General features: G+C 30.0%; 1 protein-coding gene across 1 annotated transcript in view; it reads left to right on the forward strand.

The window, feature by feature from the left end:
* The window catches only part of LOC107439747 (WD repeat-containing protein 3), a 38093-nt gene extending 34295 nt beyond the window's left edge, over positions 1–3798 (forward strand). The window contains exons 24-25 of the mRNA XM_043044320.3: positions 961–1054; positions 3569–3798. Of these exons, the coding sequence (XP_042900254.2) occupies positions 961–1054; positions 3569–3727 (253 nt within the window). The 3' untranslated portion in view covers positions 3728–3798. The remainder of the gene's footprint in view (positions 1–960; positions 1055–3568) is intronic.
* Positions 3799–27689: the final 23891 nt, after the last annotated feature.

Consider the following 27689-nt stretch of genomic DNA (forward strand, 5'->3'; position numbering starts at 1 on the left):
TGAAAAGTACTTAAATGTGCTTATTTTTGATTTACGTTATTTAGAAGTGCTTTTTTTTTATTTGGGGTTTGTAAAAAGTGCTAACTTTTTTATCTTTTAAAAAAAGATTTTTTCTTTGCCCTGTCGATTGTCTTTCTAAATTACAAAAAATGCATGATTTTCACAATTTTCTCTGCAATATTTATCAGAAACTATTTATTTTATCATGATTTTGAAAGTGTTTTTTAATTTTATTGATTTTATGTTTATAAATTAAGAACTTTAAAAGATAGAAAAAAATAATTTCTATTACTACAGCACTGATCCTAATTATGATATTTTTTTAGTGAGTGATTAAATATATTTTTTGAGTGCTTAAAAGGTGCTTATTTTTTGTTGAAAAATCTGGCTACGCACCCTGATTATAATTGATTTTTTTTAAAATAAAAATGTTATTCAGTTGGCGAATATTTGGTACTCGGCTGATTCACTAATCGCTTCGTCCCTCTATCAAATTATATTTTATTCACAGGAATGTTATATATTTGTTGGAATCTATTACTACTTTACTTAAACAAAAAATGTATTGTTATTTCATTAGATCAATAATGCATTGTTACCACCTTCCCATTACTTTTCATTCTTTGGAAAAACTTAGAAACTTATGCATACCATTGAACTACATTTTTCTTCTGAGGGATGCTATATTTGTTGAATTAAAAAATGTGGCATTCGTTACTACACTACATAAAAAATGTAGTTTTTTTTTTCATTAGATCAATAATTACAATGTAGAATACATAATTTTCAGCTTTATCTAAAAATTTTTTAGATTCTAATTTTTTATATCATCAAGTAAGTTTTGAAAAAAAATTTAAATTCAATGCAAAATCAAAATCTTATTAAAATTGAACATCATTTGTTTCTCTTGTTGAACAATAGTTTTAATTAATATGTAAATTTGTTTTTTGATGATTACAGAATCCACTTTGGACAGATTTTGACTTCTCAAAATTTCCAGCCTGTTATTGAAAAGTTAAAAGAAAAGCTTTTTGGTCAAGTACATCATATGAAGGTAATGTATTTTATAAATTTATTACATACTACAGTAACTTGGCAATGGATTGTGCATGCCAGAAAAATTTGCCAATCCAGGGCCTCCATTCTTGACTAAAATGTAACTATTTTCTATGAAAATCAAAAGATGACCATGGCTGCTACTTCATAAAAAAAAAAGCAGCTAGCCAAAAAATAACTGCTGAAAATAATGTAAAATGACATGAATTTGAAAGCCATTTCTCTGAAACTAAAAATCAATGTTAACTGAAATAGAAAATAAATTATGCACTGAAAAGTAAAAAGGCATGAATGCATCATAAGTGATGTCTTGAAATCGCGTGTAGTAATTACATTGTAATACATGGAAGAAATGATAAATAAGTGCCAAAAGAAATTATAGAAAAAAAAGCATGCTCATTTAGGATAGAATAGTCATGAATTAACTGCATAAGAAAGTGATAGCTCTTATTTGAAATTCAAGTGTCCTAATATCGCATTTAAAATATTGGAGTTTAAAGAACCACATGGAAATAGTCTGGAGAAAAAAAAAATAATAAGTGTCGAAAAACTTTCAGAAAATATTGTACAGCTTTGATGAAATTTCACGATTTGAGCATGTCAAAATGTAAACACTCAAATTTGAAATTTATGCGCCTTAATAACATGGTATTAAAATATTGGAATTTGGAAAATCACATGGAAAAGGCTGAACTATGAAAACAATGTGGATCAACAGTGGAATCAATGCATTAAGGATTGCAAAAAAGTTATTACTAAAATATGAAATTTCAAACTTAAAAAACCATGAGGCAATGGTTGAAAAAACAATAAATAACCGTTGAAAAATAGAGTCTGAAAACTATGTGGATTTACTATTGAATCATTACAAATTAATCTCGTAAGAGAGTTCAAAATTCGTAAGTTGTGATCAAATTAAAATTTCGGGTTTTGTAATATCAGCATTCATTAGCATCATATTGAAATATAGGTAGTAATGTGGAAATTACTAAAAAATCACTTTAATTTTCAAGAGAATCAGTGTAAAAATACCAGTATTCTTAATTTGATCATACACATCATGCCACACAATCAAGATTGAAGAGCATGTGAAACAGAATTTTTTTAAATCAAAATTTCAAACAGGACGACACTGCAAAAGCTTTGCCTAGAATGAATTCTTATTTTACAGGAAAACCACCTTAATGAGTGTTTTTAAAATCCTTATCAAAATTAAAAATGAGTCAAAAATTAATTTCCAATTAAAAAGAACGCTATTGATTTTGAATTAATTGCAGCGAGGGAAATCAGAATATTGAAACAGGGTTAATTGAAGGTTTTAACTTAGAGCTATTTCTAAAAATTGCCTTGTCAATTTCACTTTGTTTCCTCAAACAATTAAATCAGTTTAGCTATTTATTTCATTCGCCTTCCCGTACTGTCATTTGTCAGAAATTGGTAAGGATTTGTTTCTTTCCTCAGTTAAATAATGATTTTCGACCCCTTATGTGAATACCTTTTTGTTTTTATTTATGATATAGAACCTGAAAAAGTTTATTTAGGGTTATCTTTAAGTAACACTCCGTATATTATCTCTACTCTTTTTTAGATTTTTTTTACCTATTGTGCTACTTTTAAATTCAGAGCATACTATTCAGGCTACTGTTATTAATTTCTGAGAATACTATTTAGATCACTATTTTTGAGCTTTGGGGCTTCTAAAACAACATTTTTGAATACTAACTTCAGTGGAGGTTCTGCAATTTTTTTTATATATTCTTTTAGTTGGGTATTAATTTTGCCTACATAAATCAGCTGGTATGCTATTACGTGTTCAAGAAATGCATCATTTTTTTTTTCAAGTCCCCTTTATGATCTTTGGCGTTTTTTACATATTACAGCACTCAAGCCAAAGCACTTGTATGTAATATATAGGGGGGGGGATTAAAACAGCATTTTTTTCTGAAAATTTATTCTATCAGAATTCCTAATTTATTGAGAGATTCCACATTTAAACACTTATGTTGTTTTAGCTTAAATTACTATTATATATCATTATTCTAATGGTGGTTTATCTTAATTCACTAGGTAAAAGCTATATTTATTATGTATATATTTATTGTACAGGAAACTTGAGGTGGATCTGTATTACTTATGAAATATCTATCAGTATTTTCTATTTATCTTTAACCATCTGTGCATTAGTGGTATTTTTTTGCGAAACAAAAAATTGTTGTTTCTTTAGAAATTAATATAAAATATAAATTAATTTATGAAATGGATAAAACACTATGGCATCTAAAGAAAAAGAATGAAAGTAATCTTCAAATTTTAGTCACGTGACGCGACTTTATAAAGCAAGCTACCAATTTCTTTACGTTTATAAAGGATAATTTTATTTTAACTACCATAAATGAAGTCGTCTATTGTGAGGAAAATTTTTAATATCCAAAAATTGTTTCAGGTTTACTGTAATTATATGTATAAATTTGTATATACTGCTGATGAGCAATTATTTTATTTTTTATTCCAGGATAAAATTGGATATGCAAAAGTAGTGAGCAATCTTCAACAAGTTGCAATTGATGCACGGGAGGAGGTATCTATGTTTTCTGAAGTATTGGAAAACGTTCAAAAGAAAAAGAAAAAAGCAAGGCGAAAACTAGAACGCCCAATCATAACTTATTCTTGAAAATATTTTTACATAAATTGTAAATACATTTGTATATACTCATGTTGAATAAACTTTTTAAAAAATCTTAATTTATTCTGACACAAATTCTTATACCCTTTATATATACAGTCAAGCTTGTTTCCTGTTGAAACTGAGGTACTTAGCTCTTTAAATAAGTGTGCTCATTATAGTCAACCAAAACAAAGTGCACAAAAATGAGCCAGAAAATGCTTTAAATGGGTTACCTTTTGTTGTTTTCATTTTTGCTGCATATAAAAAAATGTTTAAGTTTTGTTTATAATTTAGTATTGCTTTTATTGGGCTTGAAATCACTATTTCTGCGTTGAGTACTAAACCATCATATTAAAGTTTCATTCTGAATCATATTAAAGTTCAAAATAGTGGAGGTATTCAAATAATATTTTCTGTAAAGATCAAAGATCTTTATCAAATGTTTTGATTTTTTCCCCTGGACTCTGAGGTTACTCAATGTCAAAGATAAGAGTTAATAAGATGAATGCAACACAAAAAAATGAAAAGCATGTGATGGGACGTGTAATTTACAAATATTTGTCCAGGAAAATTCATACTAATAGAATAACTGAAGCAAAAAGGAGCACAATATATTTAGTAACATTTTCTGTTAATCATTTCAAAGACTATCCACTATTTCTTATTTACCTGTAGACGTTTCTTATTCATTTATTGCGTATTTGCTACAATTTGATCCTAAAAACTTTTTTAAACTGTTTTGAAGAATATGAAATTTTTACAAACAATCAGATGCATTTTTTCTTACAAATTTAATGAATATTTCCTAGAAGTTTGAGAAAAATTTTAAGTTAAATATGAGTTATGTTTGCAGCAGAAGAGTTATAAATATATTTAACATTAGATCGATCCATCTTCTCAATCGTACTTATCTGTTAATTTCTTAGATACTTGAATTTACTTTTCTCCATAAATAATACTTATAATTATATTGTCCCTAAATAATACTTATAATTGCTTTTTTTTTAATGAAACTGGGGCTCATAATACTTTCCAAAAGGTACCTTATGCCTAAACCTACTTGGAGCTGTGAGACACCTACCAAAATACCTAACGAGCCACTCTTGCCCCTCCTGTTATACTAGGAATAAGGTTCTATGTATACGTTTCTATAAAGCTAATACCCGAACGATTAAAGTAGCACTTAAATCGGATTAAATTATGACAAGTCAGAAATACTTAAAATTTCCAATAAGTTATTTTCTGAATTACAACAAAAAACAAGAGAAGTTTAATTGGTCCCATCGGTCTAGTCATCCGTGAAATAAAAATTTTTTAAAAATCTTTCATTCAGCTATGAGTTATACTCTTCTATTTAAGGAATATTTTTGATTTCGTATAAATTTATGTTGAGTTTTTATATGAGCACCTTGAGGTCATTTTTCTCTAGAGGGTTCATGAAACCTATTTTCAACCGTGTGAAAAAATTTTGTTCTTTTATATGCTTCATAAGATTATTACATTGAAAAAGTTTAAAATAAAATTGTTTGATAAAATTATTACTTCAAAAAAGTTTAGAAAAAATATGCTTTTTTTTTAAATCCATCTAACTCCACACGAAGCGAGATCGAAATTACACAATTTTAATTGGCAATGACAAAAAGAAATATATATAGTTTCATAACATACAGTTTATTCAAAAAGTTGTTCATGAAAATTGTAAATCTCCATAGAGTTGGCCACAATGGCTTAGGTGAGGCTCTCTTGAAAAATATTCTTTATTTTTGTATAATTTTGTGTATACTTTCACTTCATTGGTATTGTTTGAGAATACGACTTTCGATCCTTATAAAAAATTATTGAAGCCATGAATTCGTTTCGGTCTATTGTTCTCTATTTCTGCAACTGATACTAATAAATTAATATTTGTATTTTTTCCATGGAATTAATTGTGTAAAAAATTGTGTTTTTCTCAGAAAATATTCTTTATATACTTTTTATTTCTTTATATACTATCAATGTTTTTATCCACATAATTGCCATCATTTAGGTATAAACCTTTCAAATTTTTTGATGAACTATTGATACCATAAGTTCATTTCCTATTTCTGAAAAGATGATAAAACATTTATAAGATGATAAAACATTTTTATTATTAATCTTCTCTTTTTTTTATATCATAATTTATTGTTTGTACATCTGGTTTTGTTTGTGATCAAATCTCCCATTCAAAAATAGAAAAATTATTTTACGTCCATATTCGTCAGAACCGATAATTAATAACGATAGAATTCTACGGAATAGTTACAGAGATTCGTCCTCGTAACAAAAATTCGTCATTTCTCAGTCAATAATTCATTCTAAAGTTTATCGTTAAAAAACTATCTATTATCATTATATTGATTTAGAATCTTATTTATCAAAGTTCATATGGTGATATGATTGTTTTGAATCTATGCTAATCTCGATATCGGCCCATTTTCCACCGAAATCCGATTGACTACTTTGATTTTAAATTAAGTGTTTTATTTTATGATTTGTCACAAAAATTTTAAGTGTAGATTGACGACACTTAAAATCCGCCAAATCTGTAGCGGCGGTGGCGTTAATACGTAAGTACCGAATTTTTATTCCATACTTTTCTGAATCATATTGCTTCAAGCATTAGAATATACAGGAAGTATACATAAACACATAATGTTATACCATTTAATTTTTCAAAAAAAGTATTTTGACAAAAATTTTTATCAAAAAATTATAAACTAAAAAACGTAAAATAAAGAATTCTTAGGATAAAAACGATTTTAAGAATTCTTTACATTGAAATAAAAACTTTCATATTCTTTCTTTTTTTTTATTCTTATAGTTCTTAATCAGACGTAAAAAACCATTCTGTAGAGAACTATCATCAAATAAGAAAAAAAAAATTATTTATAAGCAAATTTTTTATTATAAAAATCATAATACTCACCTGTTTTATAAATCCGCAGAATTCCAAAAGGAATGTTCTTCGTTTGAAAATTTTATTTTCAAATAATATATGCATAGATTATCCCTTCATTACTTTTAGATAACATACCACATATCAAAATTTTATAATTGTAAGATCTCGATATGAATTTGAATATGTAGCTTAAAAACAGAATAGCTGAATTCTAGTTTAAATTATTCTTTCAAAACTAAAAAATACTTACCAAGAAAATGATAAAAAAAATTATTAATATTCAGCACAACAAGGGCGACGTTAGTAGGGGGGCATGTTCACCCCCCCCCCCATCGGGAAAATTTTTAAGTTTCGTCGAGAAAATAGTCTGGTCACATTTTTTTCTAAATTATGTCAAAAATATATTTACAAATGCCTAATAAAAAATTTTGTAGTTGACTTTTTAGTTTTTATTTATTTATTTTTAAGAAATAGCAACAAAAATGAGTAAAATAAATTGTAAATTCTAGGTAATTGTTGTTTCACTGCACTACTCATAACTTTGCCCATACGTTGTTAAAATAGAGACCGGATGCGATTAGACATGGGTGAAATTGACGACTTTTCGTACTCCTTTAGAAATCCTTTCCCTCAGACACATCTTAATTTTCTTGGAAACTTATCTTTCAAACTGCTATTCTTTTTTCTGGAGAAAGGGGATACCTCTTTGCCTAAATAACTGACAAAAGCCTAAGGGATAGAAAGATACGCAGGTCCTCTTCTTTACGAATTCTTTTTTATGTAATGTGTCTATCAATGGTTTATGGGATCACATAATTGCTTTTTAAAATTTTTAAGCAAAATGAAAGTATAAGAATAAAATAATTTTTTCGTCGTTTTTTTTTAAATGAGGAAAATCATTTGCTTATTCGGATTCAAGGTTTATACTTTAATCAACGCAATAAATATGCAGTCGGAAAAAAAAAACAGTAACAAGATCTTTCTAATTTATTATTTTTTTTTATCATTTTCTTAGTAGTTAAAAAAAAGATTGTTGATTGATTCAGAAAAACAATTAAACTGTTCGTATTCAATGTCTTAAAATATATATTAATAAACATAACAGATTCTCATTGACTTATTTTATGTACAGTGCATGAAATGGAAAAAGGGAACACCTTGATTACTTTTGATTTAATCATATTTTCACGTACAAAGAGTCTATACCATATTTTAAGTTACGAAAATGAACAGAAAACCGCATTCTGGTTTGGAAAAACATAAATGTTTGTCTATAGTTTTAGGTTTTAAATTTTCAAAATGGGAAGCAGCCGCAATCTGGAACATATGGTCTGAAGTAATGGCAAAGAGAGAGTTGGAAAGTTTGGGTCCTTTAATTTTAACTTCACTCTTCGTTTATAGCCCATTATCTCGAGAACTTTTTGAGTGTATTAAAAAATGTTTTCATAAAATTACAAAAAATATTTTATACACAAATCTTTAAGCAAAAATAATTTTAAAAAATTATTTGTTATTTTTTATTAGTTTATTAAATAATAGTAAAATATATTGAAATGTTCTACATATTTTTACATCCTTTTAATTTCAAAATACAAACTTTCAGAACAATCGATATATTAGTTTCTGAGTTATCAAATTTTAAAAAAGTCAGTTTGCTTAAAATTTTATTTATCTGGAATTATTCAGCCGATTTCATTCAAATTTTGTATTTCGCAATTTAAAATTACCTTCCATAAAATTATATAAAAATTTGTATATCTTGCTATTTTATTTTATTTTATCCGTCGTTGAACAACCGACCCAATTTTCGGGTTTGCAACTACTAATGTTCAACTCCGTAGCTTTGTAATTTTGAACCAATCCAGAAGGCAAGGAAACTCCTGAATAAGTACCCCCAGAGGTATTGATTTGTTACGGGAACATGGAGGACTTTGCGACTCGACAGATTTAACGTGCATCAGTCACCATTTACTACACGGGGATTTCAAAGTAAGTAAACATTTATTATTACTTTATTTAAGGGAAGTCGAGAAACTTAAGAAATGTAAGGTGTACAATTTTTTCATCATTTGCAATTTTAAATGTCAAAATGCAAAATTTAAGCAAAATCGATCAATAAGTCCTGAGAAATAAAAATAAAAAAACTCTTATTTTTCGAAATTTGGTTCCCTAACTTCTTAATTTTTGTGTCCAGTTTTTGTGACTTAAAATTCGTAACTATGAAAGCAAAAGCAAATTTAAATCGTAGAGGAAAGAATGTTTCGCGTTGACATGTAGTAAAAAATAATCTAACTGTGTGAAAGGTTATTCATTGCGGGCGTATGTCAATAATTCAATATGTAAAAAGCTTCTGCAGGGCGAAACAGAAATCTTGGTAGAAAGTGTGCTTTCAGCTTTGCAGAGAAACGATAATATAGGCAGACAAACAGCAGCAATGCGTGGCATTTTTTTAAAAAAATGTAAGTTAGTTAATATTAGTTTCTCGGAGGCAAATTTAAAATTTGTAAATTGAAATATAATTACAAATTTAAGCTATATTGTTTGAATCTTACATTTTAAGCCGATGGACTTACTCTTATTCTCAAATGGAGAAATTAGCATTTTGCCGGACATAGATGTTCACTTTAAAAAAGCTTCTTTGAAAAGAAAAAGGAATCGCAAGGAGAAATTTTAAAAGTCTCTTGGTATTTATTTACAATATATATTAACATCGAGTCCCCTGATTAAAATAGCCTTTTTTTTTTGTCCGTAAAATTATACTGTGTAACAATTTTAAAAAATTCAAATTCTACAATTTTATGGGCATAATCATTTCGAAGTTCGTTCAAAACGGGGCATGATATCTTTAGATAGAATACGTGGATGCAAAAAATATACTTAAAACTTTTTTTGCAAAACATTTAAATGATTCAAAAGTCAATCGATGCATATAAAATTAGCATTTTATATCAAAATGTTTTGTTAAATGTGCATGAAATTTCAAATTTTTATTAACGAATAATTTTTGTGTTATGAGAGTAAGAAGCGTAGAAATTTTTTGAAATTGTGGTTACTGCTACATCTATTTTATCTTCATTACAGAAGTAAATTTCACGCTTACAATGTATGGTAAATTGCACCATACAGTACAAAATACATCGATAACCGAAAAAAAAAAATTAGATTTAAATTCACATTGAAAGGAATCTGCACATTATGGTATCAATATTAGTGATTTTAGATTCTCAGAAACACACTTGAAAAAAAATGATGTGAGAAAAAAATGTAAAGTATAACATTCTTTTTAATTTAAATATTTTGAATTTATTTGTTTGAGCCCCCCTGTCGGGGGAGACTTGCCCCTTGTCAGGCAGAGTCTGGTGCCATCCTTGCAGCACAAATAAAACTATTTCAAGTAGTACAGAGGATTCTTTATTGTTGTTTTCCGAATTATATAAATATAGAAATATATACTATTCTATACAGAAGAAGAATATTTTATAACTATTACAGTTCTGTAAGTTCTGAATTCACTTTATTCATTGGAATGACGAAAGCAATGTTGACTTCACTTTAATTTGTAATGAATTGAAGACAGAATTTTTTTTTTTTTACCATAATACACACATCTGAAACAGCAAGTGATCATGAAATTGGAAGTTATGTTGTTGGTAATAGAAAGGTAAAAATTGAGAAATTGTTCTTCAAATGCTTGACGTGTTCTGCTTCAATGTTTGGAAAGTTCTGGTTAGTTTTTTCAAGAAATTCTACCTTTTCCTTAGGGAAATTTTGCTGCTAAGAAAATGATGTCCGTCATTGCCAATGGTTATGCGGGAACTAATGCCCGATATTTTCAGGCTCCCGCTAGAGGGCGGACTGGAGCGTTGCGATCGCGAATCAAAAAATAGTTACCAGTCAGTAAAATAATTTTTATGACCTTTACCGTGCAGTCAAGACGTCATAGTATCTTTTCTTTTTTTTCCGTTCAAATTTAAGTTCTAAAGAAAATTAAAAGTTCTTTAAATTGTTTCACAAAGTCCTTTGTTAAGTAAGTTATAGAAAGTAAGAAAAAAGTTGAACAGTGTTTACAAAAGTAAACGAACGACCCTTAATAACTTTTGGTCTAATGATCGGATCTTCTTGTTCTAGGACTCATTGGTTTGACAGGGTGACTACAAATATGCTTCTTAATTAATGCAGACGATATTATAAATCGCAAAATAAGACACAAAACGTACTTTCTTTTAGTAAATATTTTTAATATTTTATTTATTAATAGTCGAAAAATTGCGTTATAAGGGATAAAAAATTTTACATCATTTTTAAAGATTGTAATATTACATAGCAAAATCGGTCGAATAGTTCCTGAGAAAACGAATTTTAAAAATACGCCTTTTTTGCCACGAAAAATTGCATTCTTTAAAATAATGTAAAGAATTGTATTTACTAAAAGTATATTTATAAAAATTTGATAATTATAAAGTAAAAAATAAATATTTACTAAGTTATTCTTTTGTTTGGAATTATCTTTGGATAAACGAATTTCATTATTGTGTACAAAAATGTTATGGGGCAATACGAATACGTGGGGACAAACTTTAGACCGTTCTCCTGACCTAGTTGTAGCTATCTCCTATATTTTGGAGGTCAGAAATCCGAGGCCGTCGAATAAGAGGTCTCCACATTTTTGCTTCATTTAAAATATTAAATACATATGTCATATATCTTTCATACATCTGGCAACATACAGTGAGGTGAGAACTGAACTGAATAAATCAATAATCAATCGACTCCAACGTTGTGAGAACACGTTGTGGGTTTGAACATGTATAATTTGTCTTTCTTCTATCTAAATAAATAATTAATTTGATAATGCACTCTTTATTTCATTTTCCTTTCATTAAATAATATTGTCTGCTCTGCTGGCTTCCTGATTATGACAATTATTGTCATTAGTCATAATATATAACTTTTTAACTCAGTAACATTTGTAGGCATAGATGTTTGGTAAATTGTATTACACTTGTCATCTAATGGATGAACACCATTAACATCTTTTTTATGACCTTAGATTTTAATATTATCTTGAAATAATTCACATTTAGAAAGATTAATCTTAACATTATGAGAATTTAACCTATCCATAACAATTTCGGTCCTATTTACACATTCATCTTTTGTATTAGACCTAACAATCAAATCATCAATATAACAATTAGTAAAAGATAGATCTTTCAAGATTTCATACATCTTTTGTTGGAAAAGGAAAGAAGCTGATTTAATCCCAAAAGGAAGTTTGGAGTACCTAAGTAATCCTCTGAGAGTATTCAATGTTAATAATTCTTGAGATTCTGGGCTAATAGGAAGCTGATGAAAAGCCTTAGATAAATCAATTTTTGAGAAAAACTTACCATCACCCATACTTGTTAATATTTCTTCTTGAGAAGGCAAAGGATAAAATTGCGTTTCACAAAATTTTTTTACCGTTACCGAAAAATCTCCACAAATTCTAACAGCTTCTTTACCATCTCCATTAAGTTTTGGAACAGCAACAATAGGCGTTACCCACTTAGAATGACTTACAGCATGCAAAACACCATTATTGATAAGAGTGTCCAACTCCTTACCAACGAAATTTCTTAGGGCATAAGGAATTGGTCTACTCTTGCAAAATATAGGAATTGTTTCCTGTTTCATAGCTATGTTTATTGTATCTCCCAATATACCAGATTTGTCATCTAAATTAAAACAATTTGGAAATTTAGTGTTTAAATATTGAATAATGGAAGAATTACTGAAAGCAAGTTTACCATTATCAACATTACTATTACTAACATTAGACACAGCATTAATAAAATTATCAATCCTTATATTCAACTTTTCAATCCACTCTCTATCCGACAAAGTTGGTTTGTCAATACAATCAACAACAATTAGTGTGTAGTGCTTTATATCGCGATAGCGAGAATGTGCATCGAACTTTCAGTTGTGAGAATCGATAGCGAGAATGCGCCTTTGGCATCGAACTCTCAGGTGAACTCTCTTCAACGGTTCGAGAAAGGTTGATTAGCTCAGGGTATTGACTTAAGATCTTATCAAATTGAGTATTTCCGACTAAAATAGCTATATTAGATGATTCGGAGTTGATATTTATAAGTTGACCGTTAGACGAAAGTTTAGTATTTGCATCAATAACTCTATGGTTTTTAGCATCAACAAGTAAGTCAAAATGTTTTAAGAAATCAATTCCTATGATAGGTTGTCGCACGTCAGCAATAACAAAAGACCAACTGAACTGGCGTCGCAGGTTTAAATCAAGCATAATACGTTTAGTTCCATGCGTTGGTATTTTTGTGCCGTTGGCGGCATACAAAGTTAAATTGTTTAAAGATTTCGAGTTAGAGGCATAGGTTTTTGGAATTACAGAAACGTCTGCACCAGTGTCAATTAAAAAAGTCATTTTAGAGGAAGAATCGGCCAATAAGACACGGTTGACGAGGCGGTCGTTGTTTTGACCAGGAGACGATCGAACAAAACAGCACGGCGGCGTACATTTCTTTGCCCTATTACCGAAGTTAGTGTGGTCTCAATACTAATGTTTTAATTATGTAATTTCTCTCTATTATTTTTATTTCTAATTAATAAATATGTAGTCTAGTTAATTTAACTTTTATTTTTCATATTTTTATTCATAATTAACTAGGTTATCTATAAGTGGAAGAGTATAACATTTAGTAACAGGAACCTCATAATTACCCAAAATCTTTAAATATTTCTCCAGTATATGATTTCAAAGTTGGAATTTGTAAAGTTAACAAATTATTCAAATTAAGGTGTTGAAATTTTGTAACAGACATAATTGAAAAAGCACTTCCTGAGTCAATTTGTACATTAATAGTGTATGGTTTTGAAGGATTATCAATATTAAGCACATTGTTCAGATAAAATTCTGAAGTCCCCAACACTTTCACTAGCTACAACAAAATTTGTGGAGGAAACTTTACACGAAGGCCTGATATGACCCTTAACACTTGTATAACCTTGCATTCTCAAAATTGCAATTCCCTTGGTGAGATTTTGCACAGCGCTTTGCAGGGTTTTGCTCCTTTTGAACCTCGGACTTGAGGAGTGTTTCTCTTCATAGAATAACTTCCACCTTTCTTTTGAGAAGGATGCTTCTTGTACTTTTGATCAGAGATTTTCAACACAGCACTAACGTTCGGCATTTTGGATTTGGCTGATTATTCACTGCTACAGCAAATTAACTTAATTCCAATTTCCTCGTCGCCATTGTCATAATCAGGAAGACAGCAGAGCAGACAATATTATTTAATGAATGGAAAATGAAATAAAGAGTGCATTATCAAATTATTTATTTAGATAGAAGAAAGACAAGTTATACATGTTCAAACCCACAACGTGTTCTCACAACGTTGGTGTCGATTGATTATTGATTTATTCAGTTCAGTTCTCACCTCACTGTACATATTTACAATACAAATTAATGTGGAACTATCTCTTAAGATACATGTGAAATTTGACAATGAGTGTTGAATGAACTCAAACCAATCTTGGTGCAATTATACTTAACCTCACAAGAGGTCTCCCCATTTTTGCTTTATTTAAAATTTACAATACATTTATGCAATACAAAGTAATGTGGAATTTGACAATGAGTGTTGAATAAACACAAACCAATCTTGGGGCAATTATACTTAACCTCACAAGAGGTCTCCCCATTTTCGCTTCATTTAAAATTTACAATACATATATACAATACAAATTAATGCGGAACTATATCTAAAGGCAAACGTGAAATTTGACAAAAGCCACCCGTCACAACTTTAAATCGGTGGCACTGTTTTGTACAAAATAAGCAATTACCTAAAAGATTTTTTCCAACAAGTTTCCTGACATTTAAATGTTTTATAGGGTGCATCCTGTCCAGCTTTGCGACGATAGACTTCCAAGTACTGTGGGTGTCCTCATCGGCCGTCAACATGCATCCCACTTTGGAAAAAATTACATCTTTCAACAGTTGCTGGGGTTTCACTTCACCATCCCAAGATATTGTTTCGACGCCATTAGTCAAACTGTATCCATTTTCTTGTATGCACAATACACCCAAACATTTCTCATGCATGTGCACCTTTCGTTCATAAGGTACATCACGTTTTAAATGAAACGGTCTGGTTTCTGGATCCCTACTGGGTGGTGACACTCTTGAAACACTTGTTGATGAAACAGCTTGTGACACACTGGCGGTGGTTCGTGACACACTTGAAACAGTCTGTCTTTCAGGTGCACATTTAATAGGGATATCCTTTTTCACCGTCTGAGAGGAATCCACGACACGAGAAGTCTTTATCAAATTTAATCGATTCCGTGCATCTTTTGCCGACACCATCGGCACGCGACGCCAAGTTCTTTTTGGTACTTCTGGCCGCCTAATAAGACTGTCGGGATTTTCCATCTCTGGTCCTACAGGTGTCTGAGGCAATTCATCCAATTCAAAGTCGAGAATGTCGTCGTCCATCAGCATCATAAAGTCTCGCTGGAAAGAACACTGTCGTTTGCAAGCGAGCCTTATTATAACAAAGTGTTGTGCGCAGTGGGTGCCCTAGAGATGTCTGGAACTTTCTGGACAAATATCTTGAGCACTAAAAAAAAAGATTAAAAAAATTATTATTTTTAAACAAGTTTAGTTTTTGTCTAATTGTGCTGTATCATGTTTGAGGGCTGTATGTTTTGAAACTTGGGATTTGTTTCTTGAATACTGTTTGTTAAGGCTTGTGTTAAATAGTGTTTGTAATTGCTTGTCAAGTTTGTCATGCTAAAGATTAGAGTTTGTGTTGTATTTTATTTTTTTTCAAACTTTCATTTTTAAATAAAACACATTTCATATTAAGTTGAACACTGCTCGCACTCACTTTGGGGTACGTACACCATCAACATTCTAAACCCATTCACCTTGTTTTGTATACCTTCTTTAAACCATGCACCCTGTTTTATATACCATATACCTTAAACCATACATCTTGTTTCATTTACCATGATTAATAAACATTGTTACCTCTTTTCATTTCGTGTCAACACTTTGACTTTGTTCGGCTAAAAATTGTAAACATATCATATTTCACGACACAGTTTTAAAAAGACTCACAAAATGTGTATACTTACAGTGTCCAAGACTCTGATTTCAAAACAAAAGAGCAAACAGAAAGCGACAGGACAGAGGACGACCACAAAGAAAAAAAAGCTGTTGTCATACCTCGAGTGGCAGGCAACCGAAATGGGAAGCAAAAGTTATACTTCCCTTCCAAGACACATAAAGGGAAAGCAAAGCAACGTTGGTGCTCGCTGCCCAAAATTAGTATTGCAACTCTAATGTTGCGTAACATATCCAGCCACCCAGTGCAGGGATCCGTATCTCCCTTAGCGAGTTTACATAAGCCTCGTCCGGTACTGTGTGGAGCCATGCCAAGTCCCCGGTAGATATGTATGTCGACATATCAAGTCAATCGGCTCTGCGTCTCTCAGGGATTAACTTCTGGATGATGATCTTACACACATTAGAGTTTAATAGCAATTCGCGATTGCAATGACTACTTTTATTCGAACTTTCATTTTAGAGAAGGATCATCCAAAATTTTTGTAAATAAACAGGACAAAAAATATGTATCTTCCTATCAGGGACCGATCAAGACAAATTCAGGCCCACCAAATTTTCCGGGCTCCTTACAAGATCTTTTCAAATTAAATTACTGAAGAGTAGTCCTGTGGCGTAACTACCACTATAAACATTAAATATCAAATCACTAGTATATAAGACATGTTAACTCGATTCTATTTTGAAGTACCTTTTGATAGATGAAGGTTGACATAGTCGATAGTTAAACATTCCCCTCATTGGTGACCTGCGTACGTGATATAAACATGCCAACATTGATGGATGATCCACATTAAACAGCTAATTTGCTTAAAAAATGTACTGCTCAAAAAAAAAGAAAAATCCGGTGAGGTAAATAAAGACTCCCCGATCAATAAACAATATTGAACAAAAAAAAATGAGCAAAATGCTATAAACAAATATATATATATATATAAAATGAGCAAAATTGATACAAATAAATAAACAGCATGAATCAACTAGTGATAACAGTTCATCGAATTCTATCAGAGATTATATTCTGGAAGGGGAGTAATGTGGCGTAACTACAGTGCCGTAACTTCACCCATCGGGGCCGTGGGGCAAACATTTTGGGCGGGGGCCCTTTCAAAAACTTTCAATACTCCATCTCTAACCGTCATTTTAGCTATTTATGTATTATGTTAGCGAATATATTTATGAAAACAAGTTATTTGTTCGCATATAAATTGGATTACAAAACATTGTAAATTTTAAACATGACAAAATGCAAAATTTCAGCGAAATCGATTAATCCTGAGAAATTAAATTAAAAAAAAGTCGTACTTATAAAACTCGATTTCTCAGGAACTAATGCACTATTCAACCAAAAACGCTCAAATTCGTATTTTCCATGTGGAATTAGATACTTTAAAATGATCTATAAAAATAAATAAAAACATAAAATAAAAACTATCTCTACGATTCAAAAGTTTTCAGACTATTATTGTCCCAAAGGGGACTGATCGTTAAGACACGGTTCCTAGCAGATCACTGAAGTCAAGCATCACTGGCTGCGGTCAGTGTGCGGGTGGGTGACCACTTGGGTCCGTCTGCGTTGGGACCGAGGGTGTGCGGTATTGGTCCTCGTTAAACTGTTCTACGATTAAGTGCTCGACTTCGGGTGCAGGTCACCGGGCTACCGAAGCGGGGGTGCCATCCCCTCTACAAAGGATCAAACCTCAAGGGATCTTTCCCAGACCGTCGCCTATAGTCTATTGTGCAGCACTAGTGCGACATAAATGATCAACATCAGACTATTATTAAATAAAAAATAATAAATATTTACTAAAAGTTATTTTTTGCATGGAATTCTCTTTAGATAACAGAATTTTATAATCGTGTGCAAAATTTTTTCATTTCCCTTAAAGAGCTCTCGATCTGTAGTGAAATACAAAAAAATAAAATTAACATTTGGGGGTCCAAACTTTGGATAGCTCACCCGACTCAACAATTGGGACCATATTCCCCAAATTACAGCCTCCTCCTATATTACGGGGGTTAGAAAATCGAATCTGTTGAACAAAAGTTATGTTTATTCAGAGAAAGTATGTTTTTGTAACATACTTAACTTGCGTAACTTAAAATAAAATATCGTGCACTAATTAATTTGCATATTTGATGTCACACCCTTGAATTATTAAGATGGAGTCCTAGAACGTGAAGATCCGATCATTAAATCAAAAGTTATTCAGGGTGGTACTTTTTTGGTTCACTGTACGTAAATGTTACCAATTTACGACATCTCACCGAGGAAATATGACTAGGGCGAGAATTCATGTTGTCTACTCCTGTCCTCCATGTCCACAGTAGCCTCCTTTTCCTCTAAATATAATGCTAATCATAAAATACGAATTTTATAAACCTGTTGAATCCGGTTACTATATCGTTAGGAAGGTCTTTTCAAGACAAAACCATTATAAAAATGAAAATTATTTTTTAATTTCAAATTTAAAGGTTTTTGATCGCGTTATGAAAACTGAAGGAAATTATAGACTTTTTTTTCTCTATCGGCACATGTACCCACATTTTAAAAAGTACTAATTGAAAAAATATTCAGAAATTGTTTCTCTATATGCATCGATTAACAAAAACAAAGTTACCTTACTCCAATATGGGCAGGTACCTAGAAAATCGTTCTTGAATATTTGGCCAATGTATTCATGACGCCATGTAATCATATGTGACAAAATTATGACAAAGAGTAATAGTTTTTTTTAATGAAAGGAAAATGAAAAAAAGTCAAAGCATGTTTGCTAATTAAAAAAAAAAATTCTTTTTAATGGTTTGTCATGGAAATGAATTTTAATTGCTACGGATTTCTAAGTTGATGTTCATACCTTTTTTATTAAATTAAATGCGTTCTTTTATTAAATTAAATATGATTTTTTTTATATAAAATAAAGATTGCATTTCACTTTTTAATGAAAACAAAGTTGTTAAAAACCCTAAAAATTCGAAGTTCCAATTTAAAAAATTTAAAGTCCTTAATAATTTGAAAAATATAAAATAAGAACAAAATCCATGTTCACAATAAACAGTAAAATTATCAATTAAAGTATTTACTATACAAATTAAATTTTATATACGAACATAAAAAAAAGCAATTTTTATGTTACCATTCTTATAAAAGAATTCGAACAGTATATAAATCTAAAATTTAAATGTATTAAATGAGTTAATGCAAACATTTACTTACCTCTTTATAAATAAATTTACATCTGGTTTTCTTGTTTTCCAAAGAAAAATTTTCTTAAGAATGGGAATTGTTGATATCACGATTTATGTTTAAAAAAAAAGGAAGTTGCAAGTAATTTCGATAACTCTTAATTAAAGCTAAATTTTAATTTCAAAAATTGAATAAAATAAAAGCTAACAGAAAATATATATCTGAATTAAAAATTGTTAATTTAAATGAAGCAATTAAATGAGCTAAAAACTGGAATTTAACTGGAACGTTTTACGCTTGTCTCAGAAAAAATCTCTTGACAAAATGACCTAAGTTAATGTCAACAAGAGTCATCCCCTTGGATCCCTTAAAAGCTTACATCTGTTTTCCTGGAACATCTAGATGATTGCTAGTTTAAGACAACTTAAGGGACATATAGATGCTACTGTAAATATATGACATTTTATAAAAGCACAAAAGAGCCCAGGGTCATAAAAATGTTTAAGGCAATTTAAAGAAGCAGAAGGTCATTTTCCTATGGTGTAAAAGGAGATGGCTATTTTTTGAGGAGTCAGATAACTGTGGGTCAACTCTGTGGGTGGTATGAGGGTTTTAACACCTTCATACCACCCACAGTCAAAAGATGCTTTAAAATATATCTATTAGTCTCAGTGTAGGATGCATTTTTCAGGATGCAAAACAGTGGTACTTATTTTAGTTTTCTAAACACTTGTTATGTTTTTTTATGATGTGCTCTTCTTCTCTTTTCGTGTTTTAGTTTTAAATTTTTTTAATAAATTAAAAGTCGTAACATGTAGAAAAAAATTGAAACAAAACCGAATATTTTTCTTGTGGGGGGGGGGGATTTCACCTTCAATTTGGAAAATAGCTAGTAAATTGAAAAAAAAAGTAGTTTCTTTTTCTAAAATTCTCGATTCTATTTTACTTTATTGTAGCGAATATCAAATTTTTAGAAGAGATGGAGCACATAATCTTCCATCTCAATTAAATTTCAGAGGAAAATAAAGTTTTCGATTTGGAAAATAGCTTTAAAGTCGAAAATAAGAGCTAAATATGAATTTTACTTGACTTTGTTCCAGCGAATGTCTGAATTTCAGAAGGGGTGAAGTATATTCTTCGCCCCCTCACTTTAATTTAAGAGTAAAATAAAATTTTCTTTTTGGAGAATAGATTCAAAGTTTTTTTTTTTTTTTTTAAAAAAAAACAAAACAATTTTACTAGACTTTATTATTTTAAATGTCTAAATTTCAGATGATACAAAACGCATTTTAGCCCCCCTTACTATCAGAAGAGAATAAAGTTTTCCATCCCCTTACTATAATTTAAGAGGAAAATGAAGTTTTCTATTTGGAAAATATCGTCGAAGTTATGAAACAAAACAATTTTTTTCTTCTAAAATTTCCTACTTTACTTGATTTTATTCTATTGATGTCTAAATTTCAGAAGATGAGAAGAAACCCCCCCCCCTCACTTTTATTTCAGAAGAAAATAAAGTTTTCTATTCTGAAATAGTTACAAAGATGAAATTTTTTTTACCAATTTCTATTATTTTTTAGCACTTTGAAATTTCAGAAGAGGCGAAACGCTATGTTTGCCCCCTCATTACTATTTCGGAAGAAAATAGAGTGAAAATTGGAAATAAAATATTTTTTCCACTTTCACTTTACTTTTCCAAAAGTCAAAAAACACGCGAATCGCCCATAACAAAATAAAGTTTCCTACTTGATGTATAACTTCAAAGCTGAGAAAGAATATCTTTTTTTTCTTCTCTAAAATTACCTATTTTAATGGACTTCGTCTTGGCGAATAACTAAATATCAGAAGAGGCAAAGCACATAAATGTTAGTGGAATATAAAGTTTTCTTATTTCAAAAATAGCTTCAAAATTGAAAAAAAAATTTAAATTACCGATTTTACTTTATTTTCGTGAGTGTCTAAATTTCAGGAGGGGCAAAACGCATCGTTTGCCTCATCACCTAAATTTTAGAGAGGCCCTCTGCCTCCCATGGTTGGCACGCCACTGGGTCTGACGCTAGATAGTAGAGGAAACAACTAATTAAACCAGAAGTGCAATATACTGAAAGTGTTAACAATCAACTACATGCAGCTGTGGCCTTTCCCCTTCTCTGAAAAGCGTGTTTGTTCTTTTGAGAAAGGGAAATAATTCGCGAAAAGGTGTATTACTGTTTTTTACCCTTTCCTTTATGTTATAGTAGGTACGTAATTACAAAAAAGAAAATTTTCAGCAACTCTATCTTAACACGATTTCTTTCCTACATATATATAATTAGAGTACTGTATTTTGAAAAAACATGATATTGTCTCTTAATATGGGGCCCCCTTGACCGCCGGGGCCCCGGGGCGGTGCCCCGGCTGCCCCGGCGTAGTTACGGCCCTGCGTAACTACCACTACAAATATTAAATACCAAATCATTAGTATATAAGCCATGTTAACTCGATTCTACCTTTTGATAGATGAAGGTTGACATAGTCGATAGTTAAACATTCCCCTCATTGGTGACCTGCATACGTGATATAAACATGCCAACATTGATGGATGATCCACATTAAACAGTTAATTTGCTTAAAAAATGCACTGCTCAAAAAAAAAAAAATCCGGTGAAGTAAATAAAGACTCCCGATCAATAAACAATATTGAAGAAAAAAATGAGCAAAATGCTATAAACAAATATCTATATATATATTTCTCTTACACGGCACCAAAAAAAAGCCTCATTACAACTCCCCGAATGGCAACGTTAGAAAATCAACCAATGATTGCTCCAAAAAAGTCACATGGCAAATGTCACATGAGGTGGCTCAACATATAGCGCTTTTAAAATCGGAAACAATAACCAAAGTGAGCATTATCAGGTTGTTCAATTCAGATTCATGCCCTAAAAACATGATTATATTTAATTTAAACTCCATTAGGAATTAATTAAGCTGGCCTTCTCTATGACTATAAATAAGTCACAAGGTCAGACTTTTGAGAAAATCAGTTTAGTATTGACTAAACAAGTTTTTAGTCATGGACAACTTTATGTTGGCCTGTCAAGAGTTAGCCTGTCAAGCCTTTCAGTAATTGCTCCAAGATGCCAAATTTATAATTGTGTTTTCAAAGAAATTCTAAATGCTTAGTGTTAATTTCTTAGAGCTTTGCAGAAAAAAATGTTTTTTGGAAAAAATTTAATTGAAACTTCTATTGGCAGTAGGCAAGGGGAACTGCCAAAATCAAAACTCCCCGATTAGAAATGCAGCATGGCGACCTCCACGTGATATTTCTCGGGTAATGCTAACAGCAATGCATTCTAATTTATTGTATGTAAAACATCCTTATTTTGTTCTAAAATGTTATGTACTTTATCACAAAAGTTAATTAATATAGATAATGCTTCAATAATGCTGATCACCAAGAAATATTTCATTTGGCGATAAAACAAATTTTTGTGTTCTTGAAAATGAAAGACTTTTTGAGGGTTATTATCTCACAAGGAAAAGTTAGGGTTTAAAGTTTATATTTTTGAATAATAAATTTTTTTTCTAAAACTTTCAGAATTTATAGCATTAACTAATTTATTATACACATTTTGTTGAATTTAGGTGAGTAACTGCAATATTTGATAATTTATTTTGCTAATATGTTTCTCATTTAGCTAATGTTTTGATTTTTTCACCATGCGCAATCTGAGTAGCTAATATACTTTTTAAAAAGCCAATAAGAACATTGATAGAATTCATCTACGTAAGTACAACACTATGTTTTTGATGATAATATACTATGTCTATGTGCTAGAACATTGTGTTCATTGGCGAGCGAGCGCAGCGAGCTATGGTTCATGGCGTGAACCACATAGGATTGCGTAGTGATTCCTGGGGGTTGGCGAGCGTTAGCGAGCAGGGGGCGGAGCCTCCTAGTATATATATATAATGAGCAAAATTGATACAAATAAATAAACAGCATGAATCAACTAGTGATAACAGTTCATCGAATTCTATCAGAGATTATATTCTGGAAGGGGAGTAATGTGGCGTAACTACCACTACAAATATTAAATACCAAATCATTAGTATATAAGCCATGTTAACTCGATTCTACCTTTTGATAGATGAAGGTTGACATAGTCGATAGTTAAACATTCCCCTCATTGGTGACCTGCGTACGTGATATAAACATGCCAACATTGATGGATGATCCATATTAAACAGTTAATTTGCTTAAAAAATGCACTGCTCAAAAAAAAAAAAAAACATCCGGTGAAGTAAATAAAGACTCCCGATCAATAAACAATATTGAAGAAGAAAAAAATGAGCAAAATGCTATAAACAAATATATATATATATAATGAGCAAAATTGATACAAATAAATAAACAGCATGAATCAACTAGTGATAACAGTTCATCGAATTCTATCAGAGATTATATTCTGGAAGGGGAGTAATGTGGCGTAACTACCACTACAAATATTAAATACCAAATCATTAGTATATAAGCCATGTTAACTCGATTCTACCTTTTGATAGATGAAGGTTGACATAGTCGATAGTTAAACATTCCCCTCATTGGTGACCTGCGTACGTGATATAAACATGCCAACATTGATGGATGATCCATATTAAACAGTTAATTTGCTTAAAAAATGCACTGCTCAAAAAAAAAAAAAAAAAACATCCGGTGAAGTAAATAAAGACTCCCGATCAATAAACAATATTGAAGAAGAAAAAAATGAGCAAAATGCTATAAACAAATATATATATATATATATATATATATATATATATATATATATATATATATATATATATATATATATATATATATATATATATATATATATATATATATATATATAAAATGAGCAAAATTGATACAAATAAATAAACAGCATGAATCAACTAGTGGTAGCAGTTCATCGAATTCTATCAGAGATTATATTCTGGAAGGGGAGTAATGTGACGTAACTACCACTACAAATATTAAATACCAAATCACTAGTATATAAGACATGTTAACTCAATTCCATCTTGAGGTACCTTTTGATAGATGAACATTCCCGTCAGTCCTAACAATGAAAAATAATCTATTGAACTGCACGATTCAAGAGAAACATTCTAAGAAATTTTGAAAGCAGACAATTAAAGATTATTTTTCTAAGATAAATTTTACGTATCTATAAATTAAAGCAAAAAAATAATGCTATATCAAAATAAAAATAGTTTGGTGGCCACAAACAATTGAAATCAGTGATTTTTGCTAAAAGTCACTGATTTTTATTTAATACTGTCTGCTGTAACACCGATTTTTACTTAATACTTAAACCAACACAAAGCTAGCCCACCTTTCATTAGACTTTTTACTAATTTTTGAGGCCCATGCCTATTGGGCCTAGGCGATAATCAGGCCCTGCTTCCTATTAGAGTTAAAACCTAATGCATGCGAAATCGTTTTAGTAAATATAAATAATCGTTTAATTATATTACATGAATGGAATGCCCTATTTAAACTTTACATTCCACAGTTTTATGAATCATATTACTTCAAACATTAAGGTATGCAAAAAGTATACATAAGCACAAAATTTTATATCATTTAATTTGGCTAAAAGTTTTTTAGCAACTATTTTCATAATAAAATGTTAAGTTTAATAAAAATAATTATTTATAAACTAAAAAACGCAAATAAAGAATGCTTACGAAAAAAAAAAGATTCTAAAAATTGCAAGATCTCCATGTGAATTTTAATATGTAACTTAAAAAATCTAACAGCTGAATTCTAGTTAAAATTTATCATTTAAAATTACAAAATACTTACCAAGATTTCAAGTAATTCGGATGATTCTTTATTGTTGTTTCCGCGTTACATAAATTCAGAAATATATACTATTCCATAACTATCCCAGTTCTGCATATTCTGAAATTATACTCTCAGCTTAAAAGGAAAAAAAAACATTTAATAGCACTTTGAAGCAGCAATAGACTCACACCCTTTTACTATGAGCCCGTAAAGGAACCCACAAGTAGAGCCAAAGCCACGTCTGAACACCACCAAACGCATAGGCAGAATGATGTAGAGCTCCCGTTTATATAGGGCAGATTGAAACATTCTGGAACATTCTAGAAACCCCTGGATATGAGCACGCAGTACCGAAGCCTCCGATATATTGTTTCTACTATCTCTAGTAATAGTTGTGACGTCATTCTCTGGGCAAAGGACAGGGTCGAAAAGGATTGTTGTTGTTGTTAATTTACGTCGCACTAGAGCTGCACAATGGGCTAAGGTCGATAAGGAAGACAGCGAACAAAGGTAGCCATTTAATCAGATGAATTAGTTAGAGCCCCCGGCGGGGCTGATACTAAGATAACCACCACACGTGAGTATGAGTATGAGAGGTAGCCATTTTAACCGATTAATCTTTGGAATGGATTAATCTTTGAAAAGCAAACTTTAAGGTTTGCCTTACTTCTCAAAATTTTGAGAAGTAAGTTCACTTTATCTTAATTTAATACATATAAATGTTTCTTCTAATATATTAATTAGATATTTTGAGTTGTTTTAAGCAAATTTAACGTTTAAATTAACAGCGTATCGATTATAATCACTCCCTGTAACAATGAGTAACTTATCGAAAAAAATTATTCTTAGTTATGTACTAGATTTTATTCTAAATAAATTGCTCATTCCTTTTTCAAGTTATTAAAATGCTAACTCCATCTGTTTATTTTGTATAAAAGTTGCTAATATGATTTATTAGATAGATATTTAATAGATTACATAGTAATTCAGATTAGTTAAATAATTTGAGATTACATTAAATCTATTTTTTAGCTTTTCATCACGTAAATATTGGATTATTCGACGTTATATTGCATTTTTCTCTTTTTTGATCCGTAATTCATATTTGTACAATTTTTTTCATATTGTATATTTTATTGTTTGTAATATATTAAGTACAAACAAAATTTACAGTGCATTTCTGTTGAATATCTTATTTATCTACATTTCCATGACAAATAGCTGTTATGTTAACAACAAATAGTTCTGTTTTGAAACATAATGTAAACATGAGGTTATATGTCATGCTGTTTTTACTAATCTTGCATGTAATATTGAAGATCAAGCAATAATACTTATGTACATACTTACAAAGCCTCCTAGAGAGGCTTTGCCTATACTCACTATGGGGTGCAATTCAACTGCAACATTGACTGTCGTAAGATGTTTTTTTTTCTCGTGGGTCGCTGCCCAGAAGTCGCCAAGAATTGGCAATCATTCTGCCACAGATCACGATATGGAAATCTCCCAAAAAATATTTGCTTTGTGTTAAAAAATTTTCGATTGTAAATTTTTTTTAAAAATAATTTTGACTGCAGAGTTAGTGTTAAAATTTTTTATAACTATAGTAATAATTTAGTTGAACTTGAATACATGAATTATTTTGACATCAGGTTTTATAAAATTAATTTAAAAATTATGTGCAAGAACTTTAAAAAATATGACAAATTTCTCTGTTTTATGTCTAAATAAACAGATCTTATAAGTATATTTGTCTATCAAATATTTATGTAGGCATTGAGCTTTTTTTTCCTATTGAGTTAATTGAATTCACCTAATGAAAAAAAAAACATATATTTTATGTGAATTATCTAAATCTATGCATATGTTACAAAAAAGTAGTTAAAGTATCTGATAAGTAAAAAGAATTTCAGTTATGTAATGATAATTTCGTTGATATATATTACAAAACAATTAGATTGGAAGATGTAGTTATACCCTTAGGCTTTTTGGCGATCGTTGTTGGCAGGATCAAGTACTGATAAAGAAATATTTTTAAAAGCAACTTTCTGTGCTTTTTTCTTTTTTTAAAAAAAAGAAATTGGATTAACTATTAAAATTTTTTGCCAGTGAATTGTTTTTGTGAACTTATTTTTTTGCAGACATAACTGCTGTTTTGGATGTAAACTTCAAAGAATTTAGGAAGTTAAATTGCATACAAGCTTGGTAATTTATGCTTTTGTGATGGTGTAATTAAAAATTGCCATACACTAGCAGAAATTTGTTGGCTTGTTTTAAAACATCCAGGAGTGATTGAAGACCAGGATACAATTATTGCCTGTTTCTGAAGTTGAATAGACTGTCTTTTATTGTTAGGTAAGAGTGCTTATAATTGATTCAAATAATTACTTACATTTTTAAATCCTAATTAATAAAAAATAATTGCAGATATGCAATTAGTTTTTATTAATTAGGATTTATAGGTCTATTTATTGGGTTATATTAAATGAATTGTATTTAGTTGATGGCTTGTTTCATATGTGTATCAAAAACTTTCAAATACTGTGATCAAATTTTAAATTACCTTATAACATGTATGCAAAATTTATGTATTGTATTCACACTTACAAAGAGCATACTACTAATTTCCATAAATAAGTGCTGTTAAGCATGAGTACTTAAAACAAATCTTGGATAATATAGTTACCAATTATAAATTTATAAAATAAAAATAATCTTAAGAATTTATAATGGTGAATTTTAACTCTTAATGTTGAATAATAACATAAAATTTTTTAAAAAGAAAAGCAACTCGGAAGTTTTTTTTTAACATTCTGAACTCAAAATCATGGAAAAATTAAATGAGCATTTTCAAGCGCATTTTTAAAAAATGAAACTTGAAAATTTTTAACAGAA

Source organism: Parasteatoda tepidariorum, chromosome 3, assembly GCF_982258835.1.
Source record: "Parasteatoda tepidariorum strain Cologne lab strain chromosome 3, Ptep-v5.0, whole genome shotgun sequence".
NCBI classification, from domain to species: Eukaryota; Metazoa; Arthropoda; class Arachnida; order Araneae; family Theridiidae; genus Parasteatoda; species Parasteatoda tepidariorum.